The 25623-nt window shown below is 52.9% G+C and overlaps 1 protein-coding gene across 2 annotated transcripts in view; it reads right to left on the minus strand.

The window, feature by feature from the left end:
- The window catches only part of MGAT5B (alpha-1,6-mannosylglycoprotein 6-beta-N-acetylglucosaminyltransferase B), a 70573-nt gene that overhangs the window by 24417 nt on the left and 20533 nt on the right, over positions 1–25623 (minus strand). For both annotated transcript variants that reach the window (XM_059828158.1, XM_059828159.1), the window contains exons 3-8: positions 20234–20378; positions 8516–8628; positions 7036–7109; positions 5386–5556; positions 4366–4530; positions 3537–3706 (exon numbers count right to left, since the gene is read on the minus strand). In XM_059828158.1, the coding sequence (XP_059684141.1) occupies positions 3537–3706; positions 4366–4530; positions 5386–5556; positions 7036–7109; positions 8516–8628; positions 20234–20378 (838 nt within the window). The remainder of the gene's footprint in view (positions 1–3536; positions 3707–4365; positions 4531–5385; positions 5557–7035; positions 7110–8515; positions 8629–20233; positions 20379–25623) is intronic.

Below are 25623 nucleotides of genomic sequence, written 5' to 3' on the forward strand. Positions count from 1 at the left end.
AGCCCTCCATCACCAGTTTTTGGGATCAGGGACTTTTCCTTCTCGTTTGCCTGATCCCCAGCATTTCAGACCCAATCCTGACCACCGCCCTCCGGGCACTGCTGCATTGCAATCAATACAGATGCTAATAATGAACAGCTCTCAGATAACTACCGGCTGAAGCGTACACACGCAGACCTTCCAGTGATCCCTCGCCAATGATCAATGCGCATAGAAAAATAAGCTCAGAAATTTGAAGAGACAAAAAACAAACCAGGAGAGAGATTACTCCACACTGAATAATTTATGGGCAGCAGCCTTTGCTCCGTGAGTGCTGTGCTGGGCGGGAGCAGCTACAGCTCTGAGCCATGAAAGGAGCAGGGGGTGCCAAAGAAAAACAAACAAGTGGACTCAGCATTTCACATTGCTGGAGAAAAATATCCCCAAACCCATCCTGATGCTGGTGCCTGTCCTGCTGCAAGCTCAGCAAGAGATACCTGGGATGGGAGAGGACAAATTTAGCCCCCGCCTACAGTGGAGCAAAGCTTTGCTGCTTCGGGAGGTTACACGGGGGCAGGAGGGACAAGAAATCACTTGGGCTGACCCTTCCACCTCAACATGGCTTTAGCTTTGCTTCATCCCCACACCCCAGCTCCAGCCCCTCGCGCATACCCCGGCTGTCTGCGTGCCAACCCCTACCCAAAGCTGCGGCTACAGGTACAGTCCCCTCCAGGCTTTAACGAAGTACCCAGGATTAACTATTAGCACAACTCAGGATTAATTACATGTGTTCTGCTAAGCCTCCCTCCAGCTTGTGGTTGGGTGACAGCTTATCTCAGCGCTCCTCTGAGCCACTGCTAATGCCATACCAGCCCGATCGCAGGGACGTCGCTGAGAGGTCTGCAAGCACGGAGCAGGATTGCTGGCACCGCTCGGTCCTCCGCTCCCCCTCCGACACTGCATTAACCCATCTCTTGATAGGCTGCAGGAGGGTCCCAGCGAACACTGGGCTCGGTCTTCAAAGGGACAGAGGGGACCTGGCTACAGCCCCAGGTCTTTCCTCCGCTCACCCCAGCCCCATCAACGTGGAGGTGGACCCACGACGTGGTTGTCCAGCATTTAAATGTCATCAAAACCAGGCACAGGACACATGCTCGGGGAGGTGGGGACGGTTTCTATCGCTGGGACAGAGAGAAGCACAAGATGTACAGCCCCAGCCCGGTCGCTCGCTCCCCGTTGCAGCTACGAAGGGGAAGAGACGGAGCTGCCTTTCTCAGGGATCCCAGGGGACACGTCCAAATCCACATCAGAAGAGGAGGTCTCAGCACTGTCGACCCATGCCAAAGCTCCTGCGCCTCTGAGAAAGGCGAAATACTACGGGCAGGAACGCAGCTCTCTCCAGAGTCACTCTCAGAGGGAAATGGGTGCTGCAAAACCCCTGTAAGACTCAGCCAGCTCCTTCCCCTCACTAAACGACTACCGTGAGGCTCTTCATTAAAGAACACAAACAAGAACCACACAACAACAACACAACCCTCCCAGCCATTAACTTCTTTCATCCTTGAGTACACAGATATTATTTAGCACGTCAATTTAGCTCAGCACACCACGCAGAGATCGCCGTGATGCACGCCCGCCTCTTTGAGAAGCTGCTGCCTTTTGCATTAGGACCAGGATTATTTTTTGGAGTTAATTAGTCGGGAGCTAATTCCGTTCATTAATTCTGACTGCTGCAGGGGCTGGGTTGGTTTTTTTTTGTTGTTGTTTTTCTAGGATTGTTGGGTTTTTTCACTCCCTTTTCAGCATGGCTCATTATGCGGCTGATGCTGGCTTAGCGTCACCCAAAACCTGCCCAGTCTCTGAGGCAGCTTCAGGCTTTTCTCGATTTATAACCCATCCTAATTTGCATGTTCCCTGGCACTTGCCCTCCAACTTGAGATGTCTCGTAGGAGGTGAGGAAACCTTGCGAGGTGTGCTGGTTTTAGCTGGGATAGAGCTAATTTTCTTCATAGGAGCTAGTATGGGGCTGAGTTTTGGATTTGTGCTGAAAACAAGAGTTGATAATACAGAGATGTTTTCGTTATTGCTGAGCAGTGCTTACACACCGTCAAGGTCTTTTCTGCTCCTCACACCACCCCACCAACGAGCAGGCTGGGGGTGCACAAGATGTTGGGAGGGGATGCGGCTGGGACAGCTGACCCCAACTGACCAAAGGGATATTCCAGACCATATGACGCCATGCTCGGCATGTAAAGCCGGGGGAAGAAGAAGGAAGGGGAGGACATTCGGAGTGATGGTGTTTGTCTTCCCAAGTAACCGTTACGCGTGATGGGGCGCTGCTTTCCTGGAGATGGCTGAACACCTGCCTGCCGATGGGAAGTAGCGAAGGAATTCCTTGTTTTGTTTTGCTTGCACATGCGGCTTTAGCTTTACCTATTAAACTGTCTTTATCTCAACCCATAAGTTTTCTCACTTTTACTCTTCCAATTCTCTCCCCCATCCCACCGGGGGGGAGTGAGCGAGCAGCTGTGTGGGGCTTAGTTGCCGGCTGGGGTTAAACCACGGCACAAGGTTACAGGCAGCAGCGTCAGCCCAGCAATAACAGAACTGCATCAGCAGAGGAACGCAGCACACGGTTATCTTCTCCCTCTTACTTTTTCCATCTAATATTGGTCCCTCTTGGAGACAGGGTGCTGTCTAGAGACACTTGTAGGGTGGCCCGGTGTAGCTGTCTGCACACTCTCCCCCTGCATCGCCCCACAGCAGAAAAAGCCCATCCCTCTGCGGGAAGTGCCCAACAGCAGCAACAAATTCCCCCGCAGGTCCCCAAGCCACCACCAGCACCTTCTGAGGAGGGATTCCTCGGTGGCTGCCACCCCCCTGCAAGGGATGCAGGTTATTTTTGGCAGCCGCCCCAGCTGCCTGCCTTGCGGCAGAGCAGGAAGGGAGGGAGGGAGGGAAGGAAGGAAGAGAGCACAGTTGCTGCTCAAACAACACCGGCAAAGCCACAGGGGTTCAGCGCAGCCATGCACGGTGGGAAGAAGCAGTGACCTGCAGGACACCTGCATCCTGCAGCCACATGGCCACCAGCCCTGCAGAGAGCATCCCTGGGGAACAGGGAAGGTAAAAGGGAGCCTTTCCCATACCCAGCCCTAGGCAGGCGTCAGGGGACACGGGTGATGCTGTGTGCTGACAGCAATGGATTAATGCTGCTCAGAGCCAGTATGGGGACCACAGGGCAGAGCCCTGCCCCAGACACCTCCACATCAGCCCCACGCAAAGCCCTGCTGCAAAACCTTAGTTTGCACCAGTCCTCCTCACTTTCCTGCGATGCAGAAGGGATGGGATCGATCCCAGCTGTGACGCTGGTGGTTTGCGCCCACTCAACACTTGCACCAACACAGCACCAGCACTGGCCGAGACGCAGGTGGGGAAAAGCCACCCCCGAGCCTTTGCAGACCTCGTGCTTTCACGCAAAACCTCAATGCAACCCACACACACGCAGGGGGCAGAGCCTCTCAGCGGGGACCATGCATCTGCAGCACCGCAGCACCCACCTCTGCAGCTCCTTCAGGGAGACCGTGACCCTCAGGCTGTGTCCCAGGAGGAAAAGGGCAGCCAGGATGTCAGCCCACTGCACCATCTCGCCCAGCGGGCCCCCCTTCAGCACCCGCGGACTGAAAACATCCCCCGACTCCTCTGTCAGGAAGCCGATATGGACCAAGATCTGGAGAGACAAGGAAGGGGGTCAGTGCTGGGATGGGTGGTGCTGGGGGAAAGGGACAATTTGGGTTTTCCAGCCCAAAATGACTTATGGTCCCTGATTCCCTCCGGCTCCTTTTGCACGCTGTAATTACTCAGGGAAACCAGTTGGGTGTAAAGACAAGTGATCTATGTCCAATTAGCAAAGACCCAATAGTCAGAATTTACTAGCTCCCATTGACTGGCGCTCTGTATCTTGGGACCAGGGTCACGTTCCCGATGTACATCACAGTCTATCCCATGGACCAGAGACCCATCTCCCGGCACACAGGGACCGAAGGGCAGGGCACCGCAAAAATGCGAGCAGGCGGGCCAGCAACCTCGACACCTCTGCGGAGGACATGTGCCACCCCCCCGTCTGCTACCAACAGCAGTCTGCTGGCTAGACATCGTCCCCTACCCATCAGGACCCATCCCCAAAATTCACCCCATAATTCAGCAGTGCCAGTCCTGCAATGTCTTGAATGCATGCAGGGTCGCACCCATGGACCACAGACACATGTACTTCCATAAATGAATTTTCCTCCCAGCCCACTCAATCCCAGCTGTCTCCACTCCCCATGTCCCCAAAGGCTCAGCTTTCCCATCTCCCCACCATGACCACCCCGTGAAATTTGCTCGTACATGTTTCTGGTCCCTTTGCCGTCCCTTCAGCTTCTGCTCAAGGCGCCGAGCCGCCCGCAGCCACTGCTGGGCCAAGTGCCGGATCCTCTTCTTCATGAAGCTGAGAGACTCCTTGCCCGTGCCGATCAGCTCCAGGAGATAAGCCAGGTCGCTCCGGAAAGCTGCCTAGGGAAGGAGCATGCTCTGCATTTTGAGTGTAGGGAAAGCGGCTGTGAGGGGAGCCCCTGGGCTGCCATGGGGGCTGGCGGAGGTTTGCCCATGGCGGGTGAGGTGCCGTGGGTCCTTCCTGGATGGACAGCTTCCCCTGGTGCCACCAGACCTGTCACCACAGCTGCCCTGCTTAAATGCACCAAATCCCACAGGCACCGTTGCACCCAGGGCAACTCATGACATCCCGGATTCCTCAGTACAGGAAAGACACGGAGCTGTTGGATGGGTCCAGAGGAGGCCACAAAAATGATCAGAGGGATGGAACATCTCTCCTGCGAGGACAGGTTGAGAGAGTTGGGGCTGTTCAGCCCAGAGAAGAGAAGGCTCCGGGGAGACCTTCTTGCAGCCTTTCAATACTTAAAGGGGGCTGATAAGAAAGATGGGGATGGGCTTTTTAGTAGGGCTTGTTGCAATAGGACAAGAGTTAATGGCTTTAAACGAAAAGAGGGGAGATTCAGATCAGATATACGTAAGAAATTTGTTGCAATGAGGGTGGGGAAGCACTGGCACAGGTTGCCCAGAGAGGTGGTCGATGCCCCATCCCTGGAAACGTTCAAGGTCAGGTTGGACGGGCTCTGGGCAACCTGATCTAGTTGAAGATGTCCCTGCTCATGGCAGGGGGTTGGACCAGATGACCTTGGAAGGGCCCTTCCAACCCAAACCATTCCGGATTCTACGAAAACCCACATGCGGCATCGTGGCCCTGCTGACACTGCTGGCTCTGGGAATATTTATTTCCAGCAGCCTTTAAGCCATCATCTCACCCCAAGCCCCCCAGGACCAGGAGGACACAGGCTGCCCCCACCTTACCTGCACCCGGGGCAGCGGCGGGGGGGAAGGCAAAGCCGCCGTCCGGTTTCGCCACGGCAAGGGAGGGCAGAACCACTCAACTTCACTGAGGTAGATGAGGAATGAGCACTCGGTGCCGTCCACGCCAAAAAAAGCATAGCAGGGGTCGGAGGTCCACCTGGCCCTCATCCACTGCAAGGGGACAAAGAAACATGTGGGGCTTGTCCTCAGGCCGGGAGGGGATGCGGCAGCCCTGCGAGCTGCCCCCGCTATGGGCAACCTCTATTCTCCATCACCCTTCTCTAGCTGGACCTAGAAATAAAGGGCAGGGGGTGGATAAAGGGCTGCAAACCAGGGTGCACCCAGGACCAGTGCCGCGGTGCCGATGCTTGCCTGCCCGGTGCCTCCAGTGCACACGGGTCAGAGGAAGAGCCGGGAGGGTTTGCTGGGGGCTCCTTGGGTTTTTAGCACTGGTTCCAGCACCAACATGCGCCTTCCCTGGGGGCACAGCCATTAATCCCTAGGAAATGATACACCACAGGGTTTTCTTCTCATCAGCTTTGCTGGGGAGCGAGCTGAGCTGCTGATCTCATTGCCCCAGGCACAGCAGGGCAAGGAGACAGATCCACCAGCAGTCCCCGAGGATGATTTCACGTGAAGGAGAAGCGATTTATCATCCCGCGCAACGGCTCTTGCCAGCCTCTTCCTAATTCAACTACAAAAACAAATCTACTCGGGAGACAGGTTGCTGCACCCAATATGCAAAACACAGCAATCACCTGGACAGGAGATCGAATTAAAGCCTTCCACAATTAAATTACATTCTGAATTTACTCAAATGGTGGAAGGAAAGGATGTCTAGCACCAGGGGAAGAGGAAAATACAGCCCCCCGGTATCATTTTAATATACCCTTCAACATCTTTTCAGGGAGCCTTGGCCCGGCAGAAGCCTGAGCTTGAAGCAGGAGGCTGGGAAGGGGCGGAAAGAGGAGATGCTAATTAGTTCATGTAAATATGCTCTCTGACAAAGCAATCATGCTCCGGGCCAAATGCCAGGCTGCATTCAGGTGTAAAGAGCAGGCTGGGTCAGGCAGGACATCCTATCTGAGAGGGAGGTCCTGGCCACCTTAACGAGATGCTCTTCTGTGCAATGCTGAGATTATTCCCCAGACACCAACTAACGCTCCAGATGTTTAAAGACGATGTGACAGCACTTTCTCCTCATTGTGCTTCTGTTATCAAACACAGAAACGACAGGCAGGGAGGGCTGCAGGCAAAGGTGGTCTCACGGAGCCAATTCTGCTGCTGCCTGCACACCTCTGGGTACCACGGCTTCAGTGCTTCGTGTGACTAAAACTGAAGGTATCTGCCTTATTATTGGGGGAAAACAGCTACAGTCATATAGTAAAGGCTCCCAGAGGAGGTCAGACACCTCCCTTGTGTTTTCTCCTCGCAGCACAGCCGTGCTTTTCTTTCCACATCTTTGGCTCTGCTCCTCCTTCTGCACCAGGCTGCACCTTTCCCGTTTTAAAGCAAACAGTTTTATTCTGGAAAGCATCCCCCTCCCCACTCCCCTTCCCAGTTTAACCCCTGGGGTTGCTGCTTTGTGCCCTTCCCAACAGCTTCCACCCCAGGTCAAGACCCTCTCCCAGACAGGGAACCCCGACTCACCTCCACTTTGCCAGCGCAGTCAGGATACTTGGGGTCCCTGGGCACCTCGCACTGGTCCCTCCTGCCTTCCGCCGCTGCAGAAGGACAATTTGGGCATGGGGAGAGCCGGGATGTGCCAGCAGAGCAGCTAGAAATGCTGGGATGGGATGGGATGGGATGGGATGGGATGGGATGGGATGGGATGGGATGGGATGGGATGGGATGGGGCTGCCAGCCCCTGAGCACGTTCATTGGCACCGCAGCTGGGCCAGCAGACAGCCCCATCCCACTTGATCAACAGGACACCAAGATGTGAAACAGCTTCCCCAAGGTCAGGGAGGAAACAGAGGAAACCCCCCAGCCCTGCTTTAATGCCGAGAGCACATTCCCCTTTCATAAGGCTCAGCAGGTCTCTATATAACACCTCCCTGCTGCTCTCAGCCTGGTCCAGACCCCAGGTCCCACCTATCCATGCTCCTGTTAATCATCTGTAAGCGGGCTACAGTATCTAGGAAGCACTTGACAGCTTTTACACCGTAAACTTGCAATAAAAATTGTCCTGCTGATCTGTTGAGAGAAAACTCAACCCCTGGGGCTGGCCTCAGAATGAGGCACAAAAGTGGCTAAAAATGGTAATAGGATCTTTTTTTTCCCCTCTGTGGCTGGATTAATAAAAGACAACACCCCTCCTATAAGCCCTCCCTTGCCTATATCTGAAAAAGCATGAGGTGGAAGAGGCAACGGAAGCATCTTCTACTTGATGATGCCAGCACAAACCTCGGGAAACACGCAGCCCCGTGGAGAAACATCTGGAGAGCCCAGCTGCTCCCCCAGCACTGCCAGGGTGGGATGGGAATGTCTCTCCTGGCTCTGGATCTCAGCCTCTGGACTTCGGATCCAAACCACCACATTTTTCTATCCAGGTGTTTGTGCTGGCACTGCTCCTCACCTTTAATTCTGCATTTAATTCTGCGGCATTTATTTCTGACAGGAATTCAGATTTGTCACCATTCATCCCCCTTGCAGGAATGAGTTTCCCAGGTCTTGCTCCTCTGCAGATCGATCTCCCCCGCTCTCCCGTCCTCCTGAGCCAAGTGAGGCAATGCTTTTAGGAGCGGACTACTGCTGTCAGAGGCCATGGAGGGTGGTTCCCTCCACAGCTTCCTTTTCCAGCCTTTCTGGCTGTAATAGCGAGGTGAGAGCCCTGGGAACCTCCGAGAAGGCTCAGACCAGACTTGGGACCTTCTCTCCCGCAAAGAAGTGGTCTGACCATGTGCTGCATCTGCACAGAGTGGGACAGAAACAGCCCTAGGAGGTCTGCTGAAGAGCTTCAGGTGCCCCATTTAGTCCTGCAGACAGGAGTGAGTTGGGTAACCTCAGACCAGCATCCATTCCCCTGCATTTTTGCCTAATTTTTCATGCTAGGATTGGCTGGATCTCCCTACGGCAACTGCATGACACATAGGAGGTCTGGAGCATGGAGACCCCCGGGGACACTCACCTTTCCCATTCAGGAGGCTGTTCCGGAGAATCTGATCTACTTTTATTGCAATGTCCGAGACATTTTGAGCTATAGCTTGGATCCTCTCCATCAACCCAGCTGCTGGCTGGAACCTGGGAAAAGAAACAAATAGACCCTGAAAACTTGATGTCTCCCCATGGTGGCACCCAGGGGTGCTTAGAGCAAACTTGCTGTCCTTGGAAGCTGCCAGCAGGTTGAACTTAGCTCCAGGATGCAACATGGGAATGCCTGGTCCAGCGTATACCAGGCAAAGAGCTCATGGGCTTCCAAGAGGTTTGATTAAAAACATATGTAAATCAGTATTCTGCCATTTTTCGCAGCGTGCTGATAAACATGGATACACCTGTGCATTTTACACGGGGAAATACTAAATAGGCTGCAAAAAATTGTTTTTCTTATTTCAGATGTGCTATGTTTGAAAATCCTCTGCTGTTGTTATTGGCCTTGCGCTGCATGTAGGAAGCTGTGCATGTAGGAAGGAAAAAAAGGGAGAAAAAAGCCAAAAATACAGACAAAGGAAGGAAAAACCAGAGGAAGGCTGAGGAAGCTTGTGGGCCTGGAGCAGACTGCAGACAGATGCAAAACACATAGGACACGTGAGTGGCGTGAGCCAGCCCATCCACCAAAGATTTAGGCGAGCGGATTTCCAGGTCCCCCGGCGAGGAGCAGCGGCGAGGGCTGTGCGGGGACAGGGTGCCAGGGCGAGCATCGGCAGCACTGCATGAGCCGGGGTTGCTCTGGGCGTCGCAGCCCCAGCAAAGCCCGCAGGCACCTTCCCACCAAGGCTTGAGATCAGATTCCACCGGTTTGAATAGCCACGTATGTCGTCTAGCGAATTAAACCTCGCAATCAATACCGTCCTGGGTAAACAGCACCATTAAACTCATCTACATAATACATTGTGTAGACGGAGCGACAGAGCACTGTAAAGAGGCCGGGTGTCAATTAAAACCTGGTGTAATATATAAAAGGGCAAGAGAACTCAATCCATCAGCAGCAGTGCCCTGCCAGGCTTGACAAGGAGCAAGCTCTCCACCTCCAACGCCTCGCCTGCCATTTCCACTGCAAACAACCACCACGTCTCGACGAGCGTGGTTATGGCAGTAAATAATTTCCCCTTCTGCAGCACCTGGGTCATAAGTTTTCCCTCCTGCTGCTGTCGAGATCATTATAATACAAGGAAACGTCATAAGCAACGAGCAAAACCAAAAGGGCTACCTTGAATAGTCTTGGCACAAAAAATATGTGCTGATGTCAGGTCCCTCTTGGTCAAGTTTTATGTTTGTTCTCCAGCAGATCAGTGAACCCGAAGGCTGGGATTTAAAGTACCTCTGTCCTCAAGGCTAAAAAAATCCTGGTTTTATGAACCGATACTGCTTCGGTTGTTGATTTAAAGTCCATTCGCTAGCAGTGAGCAGCCCACATTTTTCCTTCTGGCATGGTTTATGACCGTCAATACTCAACCTGCATACCTCCATAGGGAGCCACATATCTTAGGCTTTTAAGAAATAATAATTAAACACAGAGGACACCATTGCCCCCAAGTAACTTTCAACCTTTTGCAGAGAATAAACCCCAGGTCTCCTGCCAGCTACTGTAGCCGCTGCAGCAAGAAGGTTGCTCATGAGGCTCTGGCAAAATACATGAACAAAAATGAACTGCGATGAGCTCCGCTTGTGAGCACGGCTCCGAGGAGACAACATGCTCCCGATCCGAGGGCTGCACAGCTCAGCCAGCCCTGAAATCCCTCAAACCCCAGTTTCTGCAACCCTTTTTCCACCAGCAAACAGCCGTCAGACTGGGCAGATGATGGACATGCGCTCAGTAAACAGGAAAAAGCTGGGATGGGCAGTTTAGGAGCAAACATCCCAAGGATGCAGTGAATTTAGAGCCAGCAAGCCCAACCGCCTGCTCCAACAACAGGAGAGGGACATCAGCTTGGTGGAGACGCTCCTCAGGTTTCTCCACCGCTCATGGAAAAGAGAGAGGATGAGCACAGCCGCAGCAGCTCTGCTCCCATGCTTCAGAGCACTGTATCAGCCCACGATCCAACTTCTACCTCCTCCCAGAATCTATCCCAATTCTCACTTGGGTCCAAACCAGCTCCCAAATACCCAAGTAATTAGGTGAAACCCAAAAGTCAACAGCAATCTCGGTCACCATCTCCTCTCTGATGACCTCCGGGACTCAGCCAGAGCTGAGCACTGGGCACCTACAAACACGTTCAAACAAAAATCAGGATCGTTATCCTAAATAAATGGCTTTCTTCCAGGCTCAGCCTCACAGCCAGCCTAAGTCCTGCCAGAGCTCTGGCCACGGCAATGGTTTCCCCTGGGTGATACATCTGGCCTGGCATCTCTGCCAGCTTGCCCAGCTCTTGGAAGCTACAGCTGCTCCCCAAACACAAAGATTTCAATTCATGTAAAACGTATGTTTGATCATCACACTCAAACAGCACTTCAGTTCTCGCAAACAAGACAGCTGCGTCGCATGGGCTCCACGAATCTTTCCCCAAAACACACAGGGTTACTGAAAAGCGACACAAAAAATGTCCATCGTGGTTCTTGGCGTATATTAAAAAGATGGAAAAACGGTAGAAAACATCCCTCCAAAAAAAGCAGCCAGGCTCAAATGTCCCACCACTTGCATGCCCATCACCCTTATTTGTCAAGCTAGTTTTCTCCAAATCCCCATGACTTTGAGCAAGGGATTTCATGCTCGGGGTGAAGAGCCGTGCTCCCATGTCAGGACCTCCCATGGGCCTCGGTGTTAGCACTAACACGGGCAGCACCGCGTCAGCCCCCTCGGTGTTTTTATCTGCTGGGCAGCAAGGCTATCACTTGAGCAGCAAATTTCATTTAAGGTATTAAAGAGATGGCAAGAAGGTTAAGCATAAGTTACATCACCTATCATTACAGTGATTTGTCACCTGGGCAAAGGACAAGAAAATAAGACATTTAAAGTCAAACCTTAAATGCAAAAAAGGTTTCCTGTAGCTCGTCAGAATTTGATGCCTTATTCTTAGTAACTAGAGAGACTGGGAAGGACAAGGTAAGTGGCTTATTCTGCTCAGCGACAGCGAAGCAGAAGAGGAATATCCCACCGCGTGTCTCCATCCAAGCTGGGATGCCAGCACGGCCTCTGCCAGCCCAGCGGAAAGAAGAACTCGCTTCCAGCGCTACCACTGAACAGGCAGCAACGATGGGCTTTTTTTTTTTTTCCTTGTTGTTTTTTAAATTTTTCCATAGCGATAATATAAATGCCATCAAATTGCGTTGGGGCTGTGCCAGCTATTGAAACTATAGTAAATCACTATGGGTTTTCTAGAACAAATTTTTCCCTGGGACCTTAAAACCGTTTACTACAGCAAATACAGTACTTTTACTTCTAACTATCAATATTGATTTCGTCTTTATTATTTTCAGATTTGTATTACCCCATGTTGATTAAGATTCAGATCACACTGTGCCTTATAATACACTGTATACAGTATTCATCTCGTTTCAAAACCTGCTATTAAGATCTATCTTTCCCCACTGGCAGATCATTTGCCATATAATATAGCCGGAGGTTGAGTTTTCCTTTACTTTTTTATGCATTAATTTGGTTCCCTTCACTTTGTCTCTTGTCCCCAACCCCGCAGCAGCAGCTCAGATTCAGCCTGTTTATCCCTTTACAAGGCACTGTATTTTTATTGCCTTTTATAAAAGTGACATTATGAAAAGATGAATCTCTTTCTATTTGTGTGTTGTCTTCATAATACAAGCCTAAACATATTTGCTTGCTCATCCGATATTTCTCGCTATTAACTGGCGAAAGCAGTGACTCTGGGAAGACCGATACAGATGGAGAAAAGCAGATGTTTTGAAGATAATAAATCAACAAATGCAACATTCACACAGAGCAGTTTACCAAAGGATTTCAACTTGCTCATTACGATGTCTGCGCCGCCGTTTGCCTCTTTAAAGATTTTTTTTTTTCCCCGAAGAGCCAAGGCAGAGCAGAAAGCAGCTGGGAAGGGTGCCCAGGAGCCAGGACTGGTGCTCGGCTCTTGCTGCATCCCTGCTCCAGGGACACAAACCACCCCTTGACATCCAGCCCCACGACAGCCTCGCTCTCCAGGACGGGGAACCAAAATCCCAGAGGCAGCACTCATGGATAACCCTTCCCGGCAAGGGGAAAAGGGCCTTTCCCCTCCTCCTGGCTTCTGCTGCAGCATTTGAGGTGCTGCCCATTAAAATAGCTGGGGCAGCCCTATGAGTTCGTTTCTCCAGAAGCATCTCCAGCAGGTAACCCCGCGGACTCAGGCTCCTCTCCCCATCCATCTAGGTGGGACGAGCTCGGAATCGCCCAACAGCCAGCGGGGGACAAGCCGAGGGTTCCCCAGGGATGTGGGGAAAAGCTTTCATCCAAGTGCTGGATAACTAAAAAAGGTGATTTAAATCTCCAAGAAGATGGAGCAATTACAAACTTTGCTCCTCTGGCATAAGAGAATCCAAGCAAACCTCATTGATGCCGGAGGCAAAACTTTTTTCGGGGATCCAAGCCCTCGTGCGCATCTCTGCATCCTCTCCGAGGCGGCTTCCACCCAAAAGGCCGGGAGCCAGGGCTGCCCGTGGTGGGGGGAGAGCAAGGACAGGAACACAGGCACAAGGGGTTACCAGGTGGCTGATGCTCTCCCTAAAATTTGGGTGACTGTCCCCTGACACCGATGCTCCCAACGGGGAGTGTAGCAGGCGAGACAGCGGTGGCCAGGCGGGTGCCCTGCTCATACGGCTCAACTGCACATTTTGTGTTTATTTGACTTGTAATCCTGGTTTTAATCCTCATAACTCCGGTGCTGGAGCTACTACCCTAAGCCTGGATAAACAAGCCTTGGCTTGGTTTGAGCTCACGGTCCCTGCAGTGGCGGGGAGGCAGGAGAACAGCCGAGCCCCTCGGGGTGCCATCCCGCACCCTGCTCCGCTTGGGAAAGGCTCAGTCCCCCAAGGAGCAGAGCAAAAGCCCAAAGCCCTGGTTGATATCAGCTTGGCAGAAATTTATAGCAACATTAGGGGGGAAAAAAAAGTGCTGGGGCTGAGGCATGGGACTTGCTGCTTTGCTGTCCTCCAGTGTGGGCTCTGCCAGGTCATTTTGCTCCTCGGTGCCTTTCCTGACATCAAACAAAGACAGGGATGCTGCACCCGGCTTTGCAATCTCCCCGAGAGCCACGTACGAGAAGGCCCATGCCACTGATAAGTGGGTTTGTGCTTCACAGGCACCTCCAGCCAGTCAACTGGATAAAAATTTAAAAATTAATAAAAATATAAAAAACCATAATCACAGAACAGCGTATGCTTCCCATACAGTTTCTGGTGTCTCTGTATGCTGCAATCTTTTCCATTACACCTCAGGGCTGAGAGAAACAGCTCCGTCTCCCCTCCATGAACACCTGAATAAAGACCTGAGTTCACTCTGGCCATGTTTGCGCTCATTGGGAATTCACCCTGGGCAAATATCCCACAGGATGTGTTTCGGGATGGGAATGTTCCTTGGAAACTCATCTGAAGCAAATATCAGATGATGCACGGGCAGAGCCCTTGCCTAAACTTCTCCAAGTTACGTAATGAATTGCATAATAAATACCGGGGCATTTTACTCACTAAAGCAGTTCCATTTATTTTCATTCCAGTTTACTGTAGGTGACGTTTCTCACGCACATGGATTTAGAGGACGAGACCCTGAGCTAACCCAAACCCCGTGGCTGCACACCCCAGGGGAGGACGCTGCCATTTTAGCAAGCTGGCAATAAATTTCATGAGAAAAATGATGAAAACCAACTTTCCAATCAAAGCCAGTATCTCACCAACATAGGAAAAACTTGCCAGCAAAGTATAACCAAGATCATTAATTAAAATATTTTATGAATGCTATAAAGTGCCCTGAGCTCCTTCCCAAGCAGAACACAAAGCCAAAACCAAAGCCACAAGCCCAAACCTTCGCTTTCCTCCCGACTCCCAGAGCAGCACCAAGCCAAGCCATATTCCCGGGCAGCAGTGGGTTTTATTTATGTGAACACAAAGGGTGATGGACAAGAGGGTTATGGGATCAGCCACTTTGATGTATGTTAATCTTCACTTGATTGGGGCATAAATTGGATATATTTGCCTACATGCTTGAGTAGCCTGATGCAGGTTGCAAGAAACCACCTGCAGTGAGCCGTGAAGACATTGCCAACCTTGGCAGTCTTGACTAAAAGGGACCTGCCCGAAAGTTTGACCAAAAATACTCAGTTTTGATCATGATCCGCGGTGCAGGGGATCCCCTGGACAAGACGCTCTCATGAGCCCGTGCTTTTCTACAGCCCTCAGCCTCGCATTTGCTTTGCCAGCTGGATGTTTCGTGGGCATGCTCTGCTTCATTTTGGAAGGGTTATTTTGGCAGCCTGTGTTTCCACCATCAGCACAACAGTCTCCCCAGACACCCCCCTCCATTGCACCCATGGCCCCCAGCTGCAAAGCCCCCGAGCCCATCCCTCCGGAGGATGGGATGGGGGCTGCTTGCTCCCAGCTGCTCCCAAATCAGGGACACTCAAGGGAGGGTTAATGGGATGATTTTCCTTGTAGGGTAAATCAGACACACAGCCTGGGAAAAGGCATGCCATGCTCCTTCCCGCCCCACAGCACCATCGCCAGCCGCCCAAAGCCCTGGGCTCCCCTTGCCCCAGGGGACAGGGTGCCGAGGGCTTTCCCTGTGCAAGCCACCCGAGACAACCCAACCAACCACAGCACAAAACCAGCAGCAACAGCACTTTGCCTCCACACGTTAATGCATCAAGAAGCCTCATTTGCAAAGCCCTGCGATAAAGCAGCCCCCGGCGTATCAATGTTTCAGGCTGGAAAGGCACCAAATAAACAGAAAGCAAAGCCTATCACAGAATTAGGCTCAGGAAATTGAGCTGGAGATGCTGGGGGAGGTACAAGCCTGGGAGCAGGAGGGGAGGGTGTGAGTGACCTGGGTGCACATGGGCACCTATACCCCTGCCCCGGCGGCGATGCCCTTCACCCTCTGGCTGCAGGTCTCTCCCAACAAGCCCAGAGCCCCTCGGGCAAAGTGGGGGCACATGGATGGATCCTGCTCCCCTGGCCACCCTGCTAGTGGTACACAGCCACCTCTCCGCTCTGCCTTAGAGGGAAAAGCAATTTATCTCAGCTGCTAAGCATGAATTTCCCTATGCATCTCCTCCCCTGACACTGATGGGGACCCCAGAAGTGAGGGGTCCTCAGCAACCCCCTGCACAGTGCCCGTCCCTCTAATCTAATGCCGAAAGCATGCAGGACCGGGCTGGAGACTTCCTCAGGAGTTGGCAAGAAACAACTCACTGCCTCTGCCGGGATGAAACAGCTTGCAGAACCCGTGAGGAAGGAGAGCACCGGGGAGGAAGGCTCCCGTGGTGCTGGCTGCCGGGCTCCCCCACCAGCCGCAACCCTCCCAGTCCCACCGGTGGTAGCACCGAAGAGACGATGCTGCTCCCGCGGCTGAGCTCTGCTTGGCAAAACTACAACCCATCAAAGCTGGGCTGGATCACAGGACAGGTCTTACCTTCTCCGCAGGCTCCTTCAGGGCTCTGCCTGCTCTGGACAGCTTTCACGCCACGTAGCACCAGCCTCACCTTGCAGATGCCCTCGCTGAGCCCTGCAGCACGCTGAGGAGATGGGGAGAGGATGCATGGAGGGGCCAAAGACCATTCTGGGCTCACCTGGATAGCAGAGGACCACGGCATCTGGCAGCAATTTCACTAAAGCCAGCTTATCAACGGTGACAATTCAGGAATTAATAGAGCCAGGCTGGCACGATGCAGGAACATCACCCATTTAGTGTCATATTGTGAGACTTTTAATTACTGGGGGAATATGGAGTCATGTAATGATTACAAGAACAAATACTTAAAGTGTGTGGAAATTAACTGAGCCTTGGCAGTAATTAAGCTTGAAGATTAATCAGTCGTTAGCAAATAACACCCTTTGCAGGCTAACCACTATGTGGTGGAGAGGGACGACCGGGGATGCCAGCACTGCAGACCCCAGTCTTCCCTGCTGTCACCTCCCCGTGGGCACAGGGCAGGCTGAGGGCAGCCTGGAGAAGGGCTTCACTGAGCCCCAACGCTGTCAGGTTATGGTGCTGGCTTGGGTCAGCCACTTCAGACCCCCTCCCTCCCTCCCAAGTGCTTTCCAGCAGGGGACTAACACTTCTACTGCAAACTAATATTTCCCTTGTCCAGTAAATAGCCCTCCAGGAGGTTTCCATAAGTACTTCTAGTTTCCTTCCCCTCTGATGATTTACGAGGGTTGCTTTCAATTAACAGTGGCATTGATTTTTCTGTAGTTGAGTGGCAGGCTGCTTGCCCTCGTTAGGGAACCCATCGCTTACCTTCCCAGCACGGGCAGGGGGGAGCCGGAGAAGGGATCCAACAACGCCCAGGGGGGCACAGCAGGCTGGTTCATGGGCACAGCCTGTGTCCCCTTACCCCAGCGTGACATCCCACTAAACCCCTGGGCAGCTCTTCTAAGGAGAACGTTGGACATTTGGGTCTTCCAAGAGTTGTGTCTAAAGCATTGCAAGAGGCTGGTGGGCTACATATAGAGGCACCTATAGAGTATTCAATCAGACAGCACCTGCGGAGCAAGAAAGATCTTGGAGTAACTTTCAGCCACGTAAAGCTGCCTGCCCTGGCAGCTGGGAGGCTTTCCAAGGCAGGTCATTAATTACAGCCTATTTATTTAAATTCCCCCTTGCACTTTCCAAGAGGAAGAGCCACCCCTGCCCTCCACTGGAGCAGCACTGGAGGGGGACAGCACTCATGGAGGCTGCGAGTAATTAATTATGGGGCTATTCCATAAAGCCCACCAAAGCCTTCACCTCTTCCTTTGGGCTCTGCAAACCCAAGCCCTCCTGATTTCATCAAAGATATAGCGTTAAGCAGGAGAGCACTTTGTAAAAACAAGAATTAATCCGCTTTTGCGCAGGTGGAATTGGAAAGCCCGCGCTTGCGGCTTTGCTGAGCAGGGAAGGAGACGAAGCGGCCGCCGTGCTAACCCGAGACACTTTAAAGAATAAAATCCCTTTGAAATTAGCACCCTTTAATTGTATTATCTCTCGCTGACAGCTTCAAGTCGGTCACTGGTGATCAAAGAGACAGAGACAGGGAGGGAAAGTGGAAACAAGCCCTTGGCAGAGTCCCAGCATCCTAATAATGAAGAAGACCAGAGCATCTCCACAGCCCTGGGGCTGATCTGGGTTCAGGAGACACCGCTCGCTCCCGGTGCAGTTGGTGGTGCCCATTCCCACTTGGCACAGGGAGTCTCCAGAGGCTGCAGCTGGTTACCCCCAAGGGATGGGGACCTCAGCACGCCTCTCCCCAGCTCCGTGGGGTCTCAGCCCAGGTATTGCTATTTGATTTGCTCCGGGATGCTCCGTGAAGCTCTGGAGAGCATCCATCAGAGCAGCAGGGTCAGCCCAGAGCTGGGCTCTGCTTGGAGCAGGGTAGCAGACAGGGTGTATTGGCTCTGCACCCTTCCAGCTGCCTCGTGCACCCCGCAAAGGAGGACAGAAACCAGGACAAGCCAAGAAAGGGCACTACGGATGAGGGATCACGCCTGGCAGCAGGGACAGAGCCACTCAAACCTGCTGAAGCCCAGCACAGCTGTAACACTTCCAATCTGCCTCCTCTGACCACAGACCTCAGCCAAACCCGGGGGCTGCAGGGAAGGAGGAGAGCACTAGGGAAACGCTTCACAAGTGTTTGCAAATGCTGTCGGTGCTTCGTTACAGACCATCACAGCAAAAATCCATCCACAAGAAACCCCCCTGTGATGGTTGCTTCATCTGGAGATGCTCTGCCCCACGACCAAAACCTGATCTTCAGAGGCAAGGTGAGAACAAGGAGACGACATAGGTCGGTTTTGATGCAGGATCAAGTGAAAGGATTTGAATGCACTCAAGGGGTAATTTATAAGGAGCAAAAGGTGATAAACTCATCGTCCCTGATTTTCTATTCCTGAAAATTAAGACATCTGTAATCTCAACTGCTCAAGCCCATCTCAGCACGTACGCAATACCCAAGGCTGTTTTGATTTGCTGGGTCCATAAGCTGCCATCCTCTCTGGACTCTCCAAGCGATGGCCCCGGAATCACCAGCCACAGAGCAGATCTGAAAGGCAAGATCCCCATCTGCAGCAACTGCTGCCAGTTCACCTTAAATGCTTTTAAGTTGAACTTTTGGCTGCTGGTGTAGAGGAATTACCATCACCTGAAATTACTGGTTCTTTTAACACGAGATTGGCCAAGAAAATCATCAAATGTGAGCGAGCGCCTTCCAGTCGCTGGCTGTAATAGTCCTATCCGTTCCTCTCCGGGATTACTGTTGTCCTCCTTGTATGCTTGGGTACCAGCCAGCCTCGTAACGACAAAATCCCCAGCACCTGCCATTACTGAGGTAAATTATATTTTTCAGTGGTTGAAATTACGTTACTTAAAAGGCAAGACCATGCACTCCCAGGCTGCCTGCGCAGCTTTAATTCACGCGTGCATGCAGTACGGCACAGCACAGCCTTTAATTACAGGCTCACTTACTCTATTTTCCATTCCAGGTGCAAAAGAGACTCATAAGGAAAGCGAGGGAGAGAAATGGAAATGAAGATGGAAACAGGGAGGCACAGGAACCCCGCCGGCTGTCGAGCGTGGCCACGGCAGGAGGCAGAGGTGGGAATGCCAGGTGGGAGCTGCCGGGATGCACCGCAGCTCCCGCACCGGCTCCGGTGGCACGGCACAGGACAGAGGAGCCCATCGCACGTCACATCCCTGCCACCCACCACTCACGTGTCACCTGTGACTCCGTCTGAGCAAAATCTACGCTGGCATTTTTTCTGCATTGGAAAGTTTTTTCCCCTCGTGTTTTTTTTCATCTCTGCCCCTCCACATTCAAGTTGCTTTAGTTACCATTTTTGCAGGCCTTGGTGTGAGAGCCAAATTAGTGTTAATAGCTGTTTAAAGGCTCTCAAAGCAAAGGGAAACGTCTCTTTAGTAAAACAGTATGTCATGATGGGAAGGTCTGATGGCACCTCTCAAGCTGCTGGCCGGGACGGATGCGGTGTGTGCATCGTGGGGAGCCAGGATGCCAGTTCTGCACAGCAACGGATTTGGGACCCGACAGTTTGCTCCTCTTTCATTTTAAGCCTTGCTCAACTCCAAGGCTGAAATATCAGCCCTAGATTTCCAACAACAATCACTTCCACAGCTACCCGAGGAATATGGGCACAAAGAAACCAGCCTGAGCTCGTTTTGGGATTTAATGGCAGAGGGAGCACAGCCCACACACCGGGTACCGCTCCCTCCATCAGCAACTCCCACCTCCAGCTCCACGGCGGTGAAGAGACACCCTCCCACACTGCAACACTAGCAGCTGGGACAGGTGCTACAGGAAACCCCCAAAAATCACAGTAATTTCAGAAATCCCAAAAGAAAAGGTTTCCAGAAATGGCAGACAACAAGACTGCAAAAAGATCTGCCCAAGCCCCATTCCCTGCTGAGCTCCACCATCCCCACGCAGCGGCTCAGCCCGACACCGCACAGAACATTGGGGTTTTTTGCTCCTGCAAACCCCCCGAGCCCACCGCCGCTCCACAGGGTCTGCATGGGGCATCGGCGCGGCCGACTGACCTGTCCAGAGGGAATCGCCCTTCATCCCCTTTGTGGAAGTCAGTGCTATTCTCCAGCCTGGCCAGGATGTCCATCCTCTTCATCAGCATCTCCAGCATGTCGCTCATTCGTCGCAGCACCCCTCGGGACTCCAGCGCACCCATCACTGCAGGCACACAAAGAGCAAGTGAGACACGGTCACGGGCTGGGAGCCGCCGTGTCGGAGCGAGAAAATCCCCCTCCCCAAAGCTGCCCACGGTCCTGCACTCCCCAGCCCCGCTGATGGGCTCGGTGGTTTATGGACCATCTTGGTGCCCTGCTGTCCCCAATATCCCCTCTCTGGCTTTGCCAACAGCCCCACAGCCCCATCGTCTTGCCCGAGCATGGGTTAATCCCTGCCTGTGCCCAAATCCAGCTGGGCTGCTGCAGCTCCCGATAGCCAGCGGTTACACCAGCCCTGGATCCGGCCTCCTCGCCTGCCTCTCCATGCATGAACTCCTGACTTGTCCACCCGATCCAGCCTGTCCTGAGTCCTTACGGGAAACCAACTTTATTCTCAAACACTGACCAAATGGCCTTTCATTTTGTACTTCTATTTTTCACTCTCCAAGACCCACTTAGCCCAGCATCCTGCCTTTGACAGCAGCCTACAGGGGATGCTTAAGGAAAAGCGTGGGAAACGGAGCAAATAGGCGGTCCTCCCCCAACATATCCTCCCAGCAGCACCCGATTTTCCTGCTGCAGAGAAGAATTTCATTTCTACCCAAATCTGCCACAGGGAGGGTGTCCCAGCACTGGAAATAGCTCTGTCTCAAGCGCTGCATCTCAGCAAACCCCCCCAGCAGGGAAAGCCCCTGATTCCCAGCCCCGTTTAACACTCTGGTTCCTATGGGTTTGCACAGCACCGACCCACTGCTGTGCTGCAAGCACCGGGGGATACACGAGCTCCTGCATCCCAGTTTGATCCGCTGTCTAGTGACAGGCAGCCCCGAGCCCAAAGCCAGGGAACAGAAAGTAAAGCTCCTATTTCATCTCAGCGCAGCTCATTTCACATTAGTAATGACTTAATCAGTGCATAATCCCCTGAACTTCTCTCGTTTAGCTTATCTCCGCCGTTCCACTCACGGCCTTTTCAAGAGGCAGCACGTACTTAATTTAGGGAGCAGCAGGAGCCGGGCAGGTGGTGCTGGGAAGGTGAGCGGCTGCCGGGCACCCCGGCTCACTTACGGACATCTCGTGCATCTCCAAATGGATCCATGGAGGAGGGCGGCTGTGCTGGTGCATCCCCTGGGTCACCCACCCCGGCACAGCACCCTGCACCCAGCTCAGCCCCAGCGGTGGGATGGTGTGGGGCATGTCGATGGCATCGCGTGCTGGGGACAGCCCCGGCACGGGCTTCTCCTCGCCGCAGGAGCTGACTCAAGCCACTGCGCACGTCAAACAGCACAGAGGCCGGCCTGAATGCGAGGTCTAGGTGGTTTTGGTATTCAGATACGAGCAGTGCATATGGCCGTGGTAGGAACCGGCTCACCGTGACAGCTCTTGCTGTTGCAGAGATGCAGCCCCAGCTCCCTCCCCAATCCCCCACTAAATCACCCGCTAAACTCCAGCTCCAGATGCTGCGGTGCTGGAGCCATGGCTGCCGGGGGTCGGTTCTCCAGCTCTGATGGAGGAGGGCTGCATCCGCACCGCAGTGGAACCGGGGGCTTCGGCACTCACCCGTCCCCCTGCCAGGCTCTCGCCCCAGCAGGTACCATGAAGCATCGCATCACTGCGGCTGCCTGTTGCTGTTGGATGTGCAGCTCATGAACACAGGGTTACAAGCCAACCCTTAACCCCTCCAAGAAGCTGACACCGGGCCAGCCAGACCTTGCCAAAAGCAGTCTTCCACGCTTGCCTGAGATTACCAGCAACACATTATTTTTTCTGACGCTATCTAACAAAAAGAAAGAAAAATTGAGAGCAAAAGCAATTCCTTCAAAAAAAAAAATCATGGAGATTGAAACCGGGCTTTTCCCCAAACACTCCCTGCACTCCCATGGGAAGAAGTTGGTGACTTCTGTTTTTATCGGTGGGTGCCCGAGGTCCTGTGCAGTCCCTGATGGGTCTGGGAACACAGGAGCCACCTTTGCCCATCCCACCAGGAAGGTCTCCCAATCTCTTGGGTGGGATACAAGTCAGAGTCTGTCCCGTTAAAGGGCAGAAGCGCTAACAAACTTGCAATTAAAAGATGCTATGGGGGAAAAAAGTGGAAACCTGGACCCTGGAGCTCAGTTTGTGCAGGGGCCTCCCCAAACACAGCTGAGCAAACCAGGCAGAGACATGGCCAAGGAAAACAGAACAGCTCTGAGATGGGCTTAAGTCAGAAAACCCACATTAGTTACTTCCCCACGGGACTGAGTCCGCTCCGGTGACATCCCCACCGCAGCTGGGCTGTGTTCACAGCTCGCAGCCCCCGGCACCCTCCACCCGCCTGCCCCGGGCAGCTTCCAGGACGGACCTCCCCCCAAATAGGGATTTCTGCTCGGGATTTGCTCCTGCTCCGACACGCCAGCACTGCCAGCGGGTCAGAGCCGAGACCTTGAACTCAGTTTTTGAGCGAGACGGAAACCGCGCACCCTTCCTGCACGCTCCTGTGCCGGCGGGTGAGTCTGGAGGTCGGGAAGAGGACCCGGTACAACCCCTACAGCTGGCCAGAAGGGCTTGAACCACAACCACCATGTTCCCATGGATGGAATGATACCCCTGGCCCAAGGATTTGGATTTCAGCTTGTTTGGGGGGGGGCAGGTCATGCTGGTTCACCAGGAAAATGCAAGGATCACGTCTGGGAAGGCAAAAGAGATGGACTGAGAGCCGCTGCTGCCTTTGCCAGTCAGGGCTGGGCTGCTGCCCCAATTTGTAGCCAGGCTGCATTCGTTTAATTACGAAGGCCTGTTTAGTGGTGAAGCTCATTTGAAATGTAAATGGCTGCTCGCAAAGCCTGGGCAGCGAAACAGCTCTGGCCCCTCATTAAAACCCGGATGCATGTACGGAGCTCGTCCCCGCAGAAGAGACCTGGGAAAAGCCCTTTCCTGAGAGGTCTGGGATGGGTCCCAGGAGCCTCTCCAGCCCCGCTAAAGGAGCCTAATCCTGCCCTGGACAGGGGCACAAGGGAAACTGAGGCACGGTGCTACACAGGGTTCACGTTTCCAGCAGGCTGCAGTGAGCTGATGTCCGTGCCAGGCACCCAGGGGTGCTCAGGTCCGTGTCCCCACCACCCAGGCCAAGCTCCCCAGGGATCACTCCATGCTCAGGCAGGAGCAGGAGACGGAGAGTTCCTTCTGCTCAGGCTACATCCACACCCCAGGCAATCCCGCTGAGGATGCCTGCTCTGAGTCCTCACCCCAGAAGCACACCCCACTAGATACCTCTGCTCCCAAATTGCTAAGGAGGGGCGAGGATATTCCTGCTGGGGAATGAAACCGTTTCCCCCTGGATCCCAGAGAAGCCGGAGCCATGAGCCCCAGCCCCACAGCCAAGTCCCCAGCGCCAGCCCGGCCCCCCCCGGCTCTCCCCCAGATTTCCCCTCGTGTCGCTGCCATCATCCAATTTCTCAGCTGGTTTCAAGCGATTCCAGGAGGCTTTTCAACAGCAAAGCTCTGAGCTTTGCTGTCAACAGTGAGCGGAGATATTCCTTCTCCAATAAAGAAATAAAAAAACCCACCCCAATCCTAAGTAAAAATAGTAATAAAAAAAAATCTCAGGCTTCACCGGGTTATCTTTTCAGGCACCCTGCCAGAAAGCAGAGCTGTCGCAGGGCACATCTCCCCCCAGCCCTCCCCTGGCCCTTGGAGATGAAGTCAAAGCCCTTCCTCATCAACACCTCTCTTTTTCTGTTCTTGGTCTTTGTTGTTGTTGTTGTTCCAGAAGCTTAAGGAGGATAACAAGAATGATTTGACATTTTTGGCAATGATTATTACATCTCTTGGAAAGTGTGTCTCATTAAAACCAAGAGAAAGGAGGAAAAGTGCTGAAGCGACTCTTTTAAAAATGCAAGAGCCAGGATTAATTTGTTAACCTGAAGCGGAGACCCAGGCACCCGCCGAACGGCTGCTCGGCTGCCTGACAGTGCGTGCCGGCGATGGGGATCCGGAGGATGGAGGCGAGCCTGGCTGGTACCCCCAGCTTCCCCCCTTAAGCCAGGGATGAAGATCCCCGAGAGCCTCACAAACAGCAGGCAGACAGGATAAAACCAAACCCAACTCGATAGCATGAAAACCCAGTAAAACAGTCCTGCAAGCCACTTTTTTTTTAAAAAGCAAGCAAGCTGCTAATTACAAAGGAAAAATATTCTAATTACTCCGATAATCAGCAATGATGGGAAAGAAAACACAAGTAAAACTGCTCAACGGATTAATTGGAGTTTGCTAAAGTATGACAGGTTTTTGACACTTTTCCTGAGTGGCAGCCACTCTTTAAAGGCAATCACTGAACCTGACAGAGGTTTTCACAGCAGCACTAGGAAATAATGATTGCAATCAATCATATCTTACTGGATTTCATGAGACATGCTGGTAAACACAGCAGAGGGAGGAGAATTATTTATGGTGCTTCAGAAGAGCATAGAGCTAAGTAATTGGATGAAATCAGGGGAAAAAAAGAAAGCATCCCCTAAGGGTGATGCCTAGTGAAAAAAGGAAATAGTTTCTCTGTGAAACCAGTGGAATAGCCAACAGCCAATATGCTCAAATTTGGATGGGTTGAAACCCTGGGGAATTCACTAATGATACACTTGTCTAAAATACCTTCTTGGAGTGAATACAGCCCTGGGCAGGCGTCCCACCCCATGCCATTACCTGCCACCGAAACCTCCAGGCACGGGAGCCAGGACGGACGTGCAGATGAGTTTTGCTGTGTGTGTGGACTGCCCTGAACACAAGGGTGAAGTTCAACATCATATGCCTCAGGGCCACTGCACAGGAGCGGAGAGCACCTGGGAAAGCAGCATTTCACGGAGCATCTCCAGCTCTGCCAGGGCACAGGGGGACTCCCTGCCGGGCAGTCTGGCGCGGGGCTGGGACCAGTGGGGATGATGTGGAGTGGCGCTGGCAAAGCCCAGGTTGTGCCACAGGGGAAGGAGCAGATGGGAAGGAGTTTCCCTGCTCAGACATCGTGTTTTGGGATCCTGAGCATCCTCCCCACACCGCCCCACCATTGCTCACGCTGAGAGCCATCTCCACCCAGCACTTCGCAAACACGGAGGGAGCGTGCAGGATGTCACCCCCGCACACAGGTTTGCATGTGGCTCTGGGGTGCTTGGGCTGAGGTTTTCAAAAGGAGCCGAAACCCTTTGGGAGAAAAAATTTGCATTTTGGGGGCACATTCCCCTTAGCCACTTGGACTGATTCAAAGCTCCTTGCCCTGCGTAGCT

Source organism: Gavia stellata, chromosome 22, assembly GCF_030936135.1.
Source record: "Gavia stellata isolate bGavSte3 chromosome 22, bGavSte3.hap2, whole genome shotgun sequence".
NCBI lineage: Eukaryota > Metazoa > Chordata > Aves > Gaviiformes > Gaviidae > Gavia > Gavia stellata.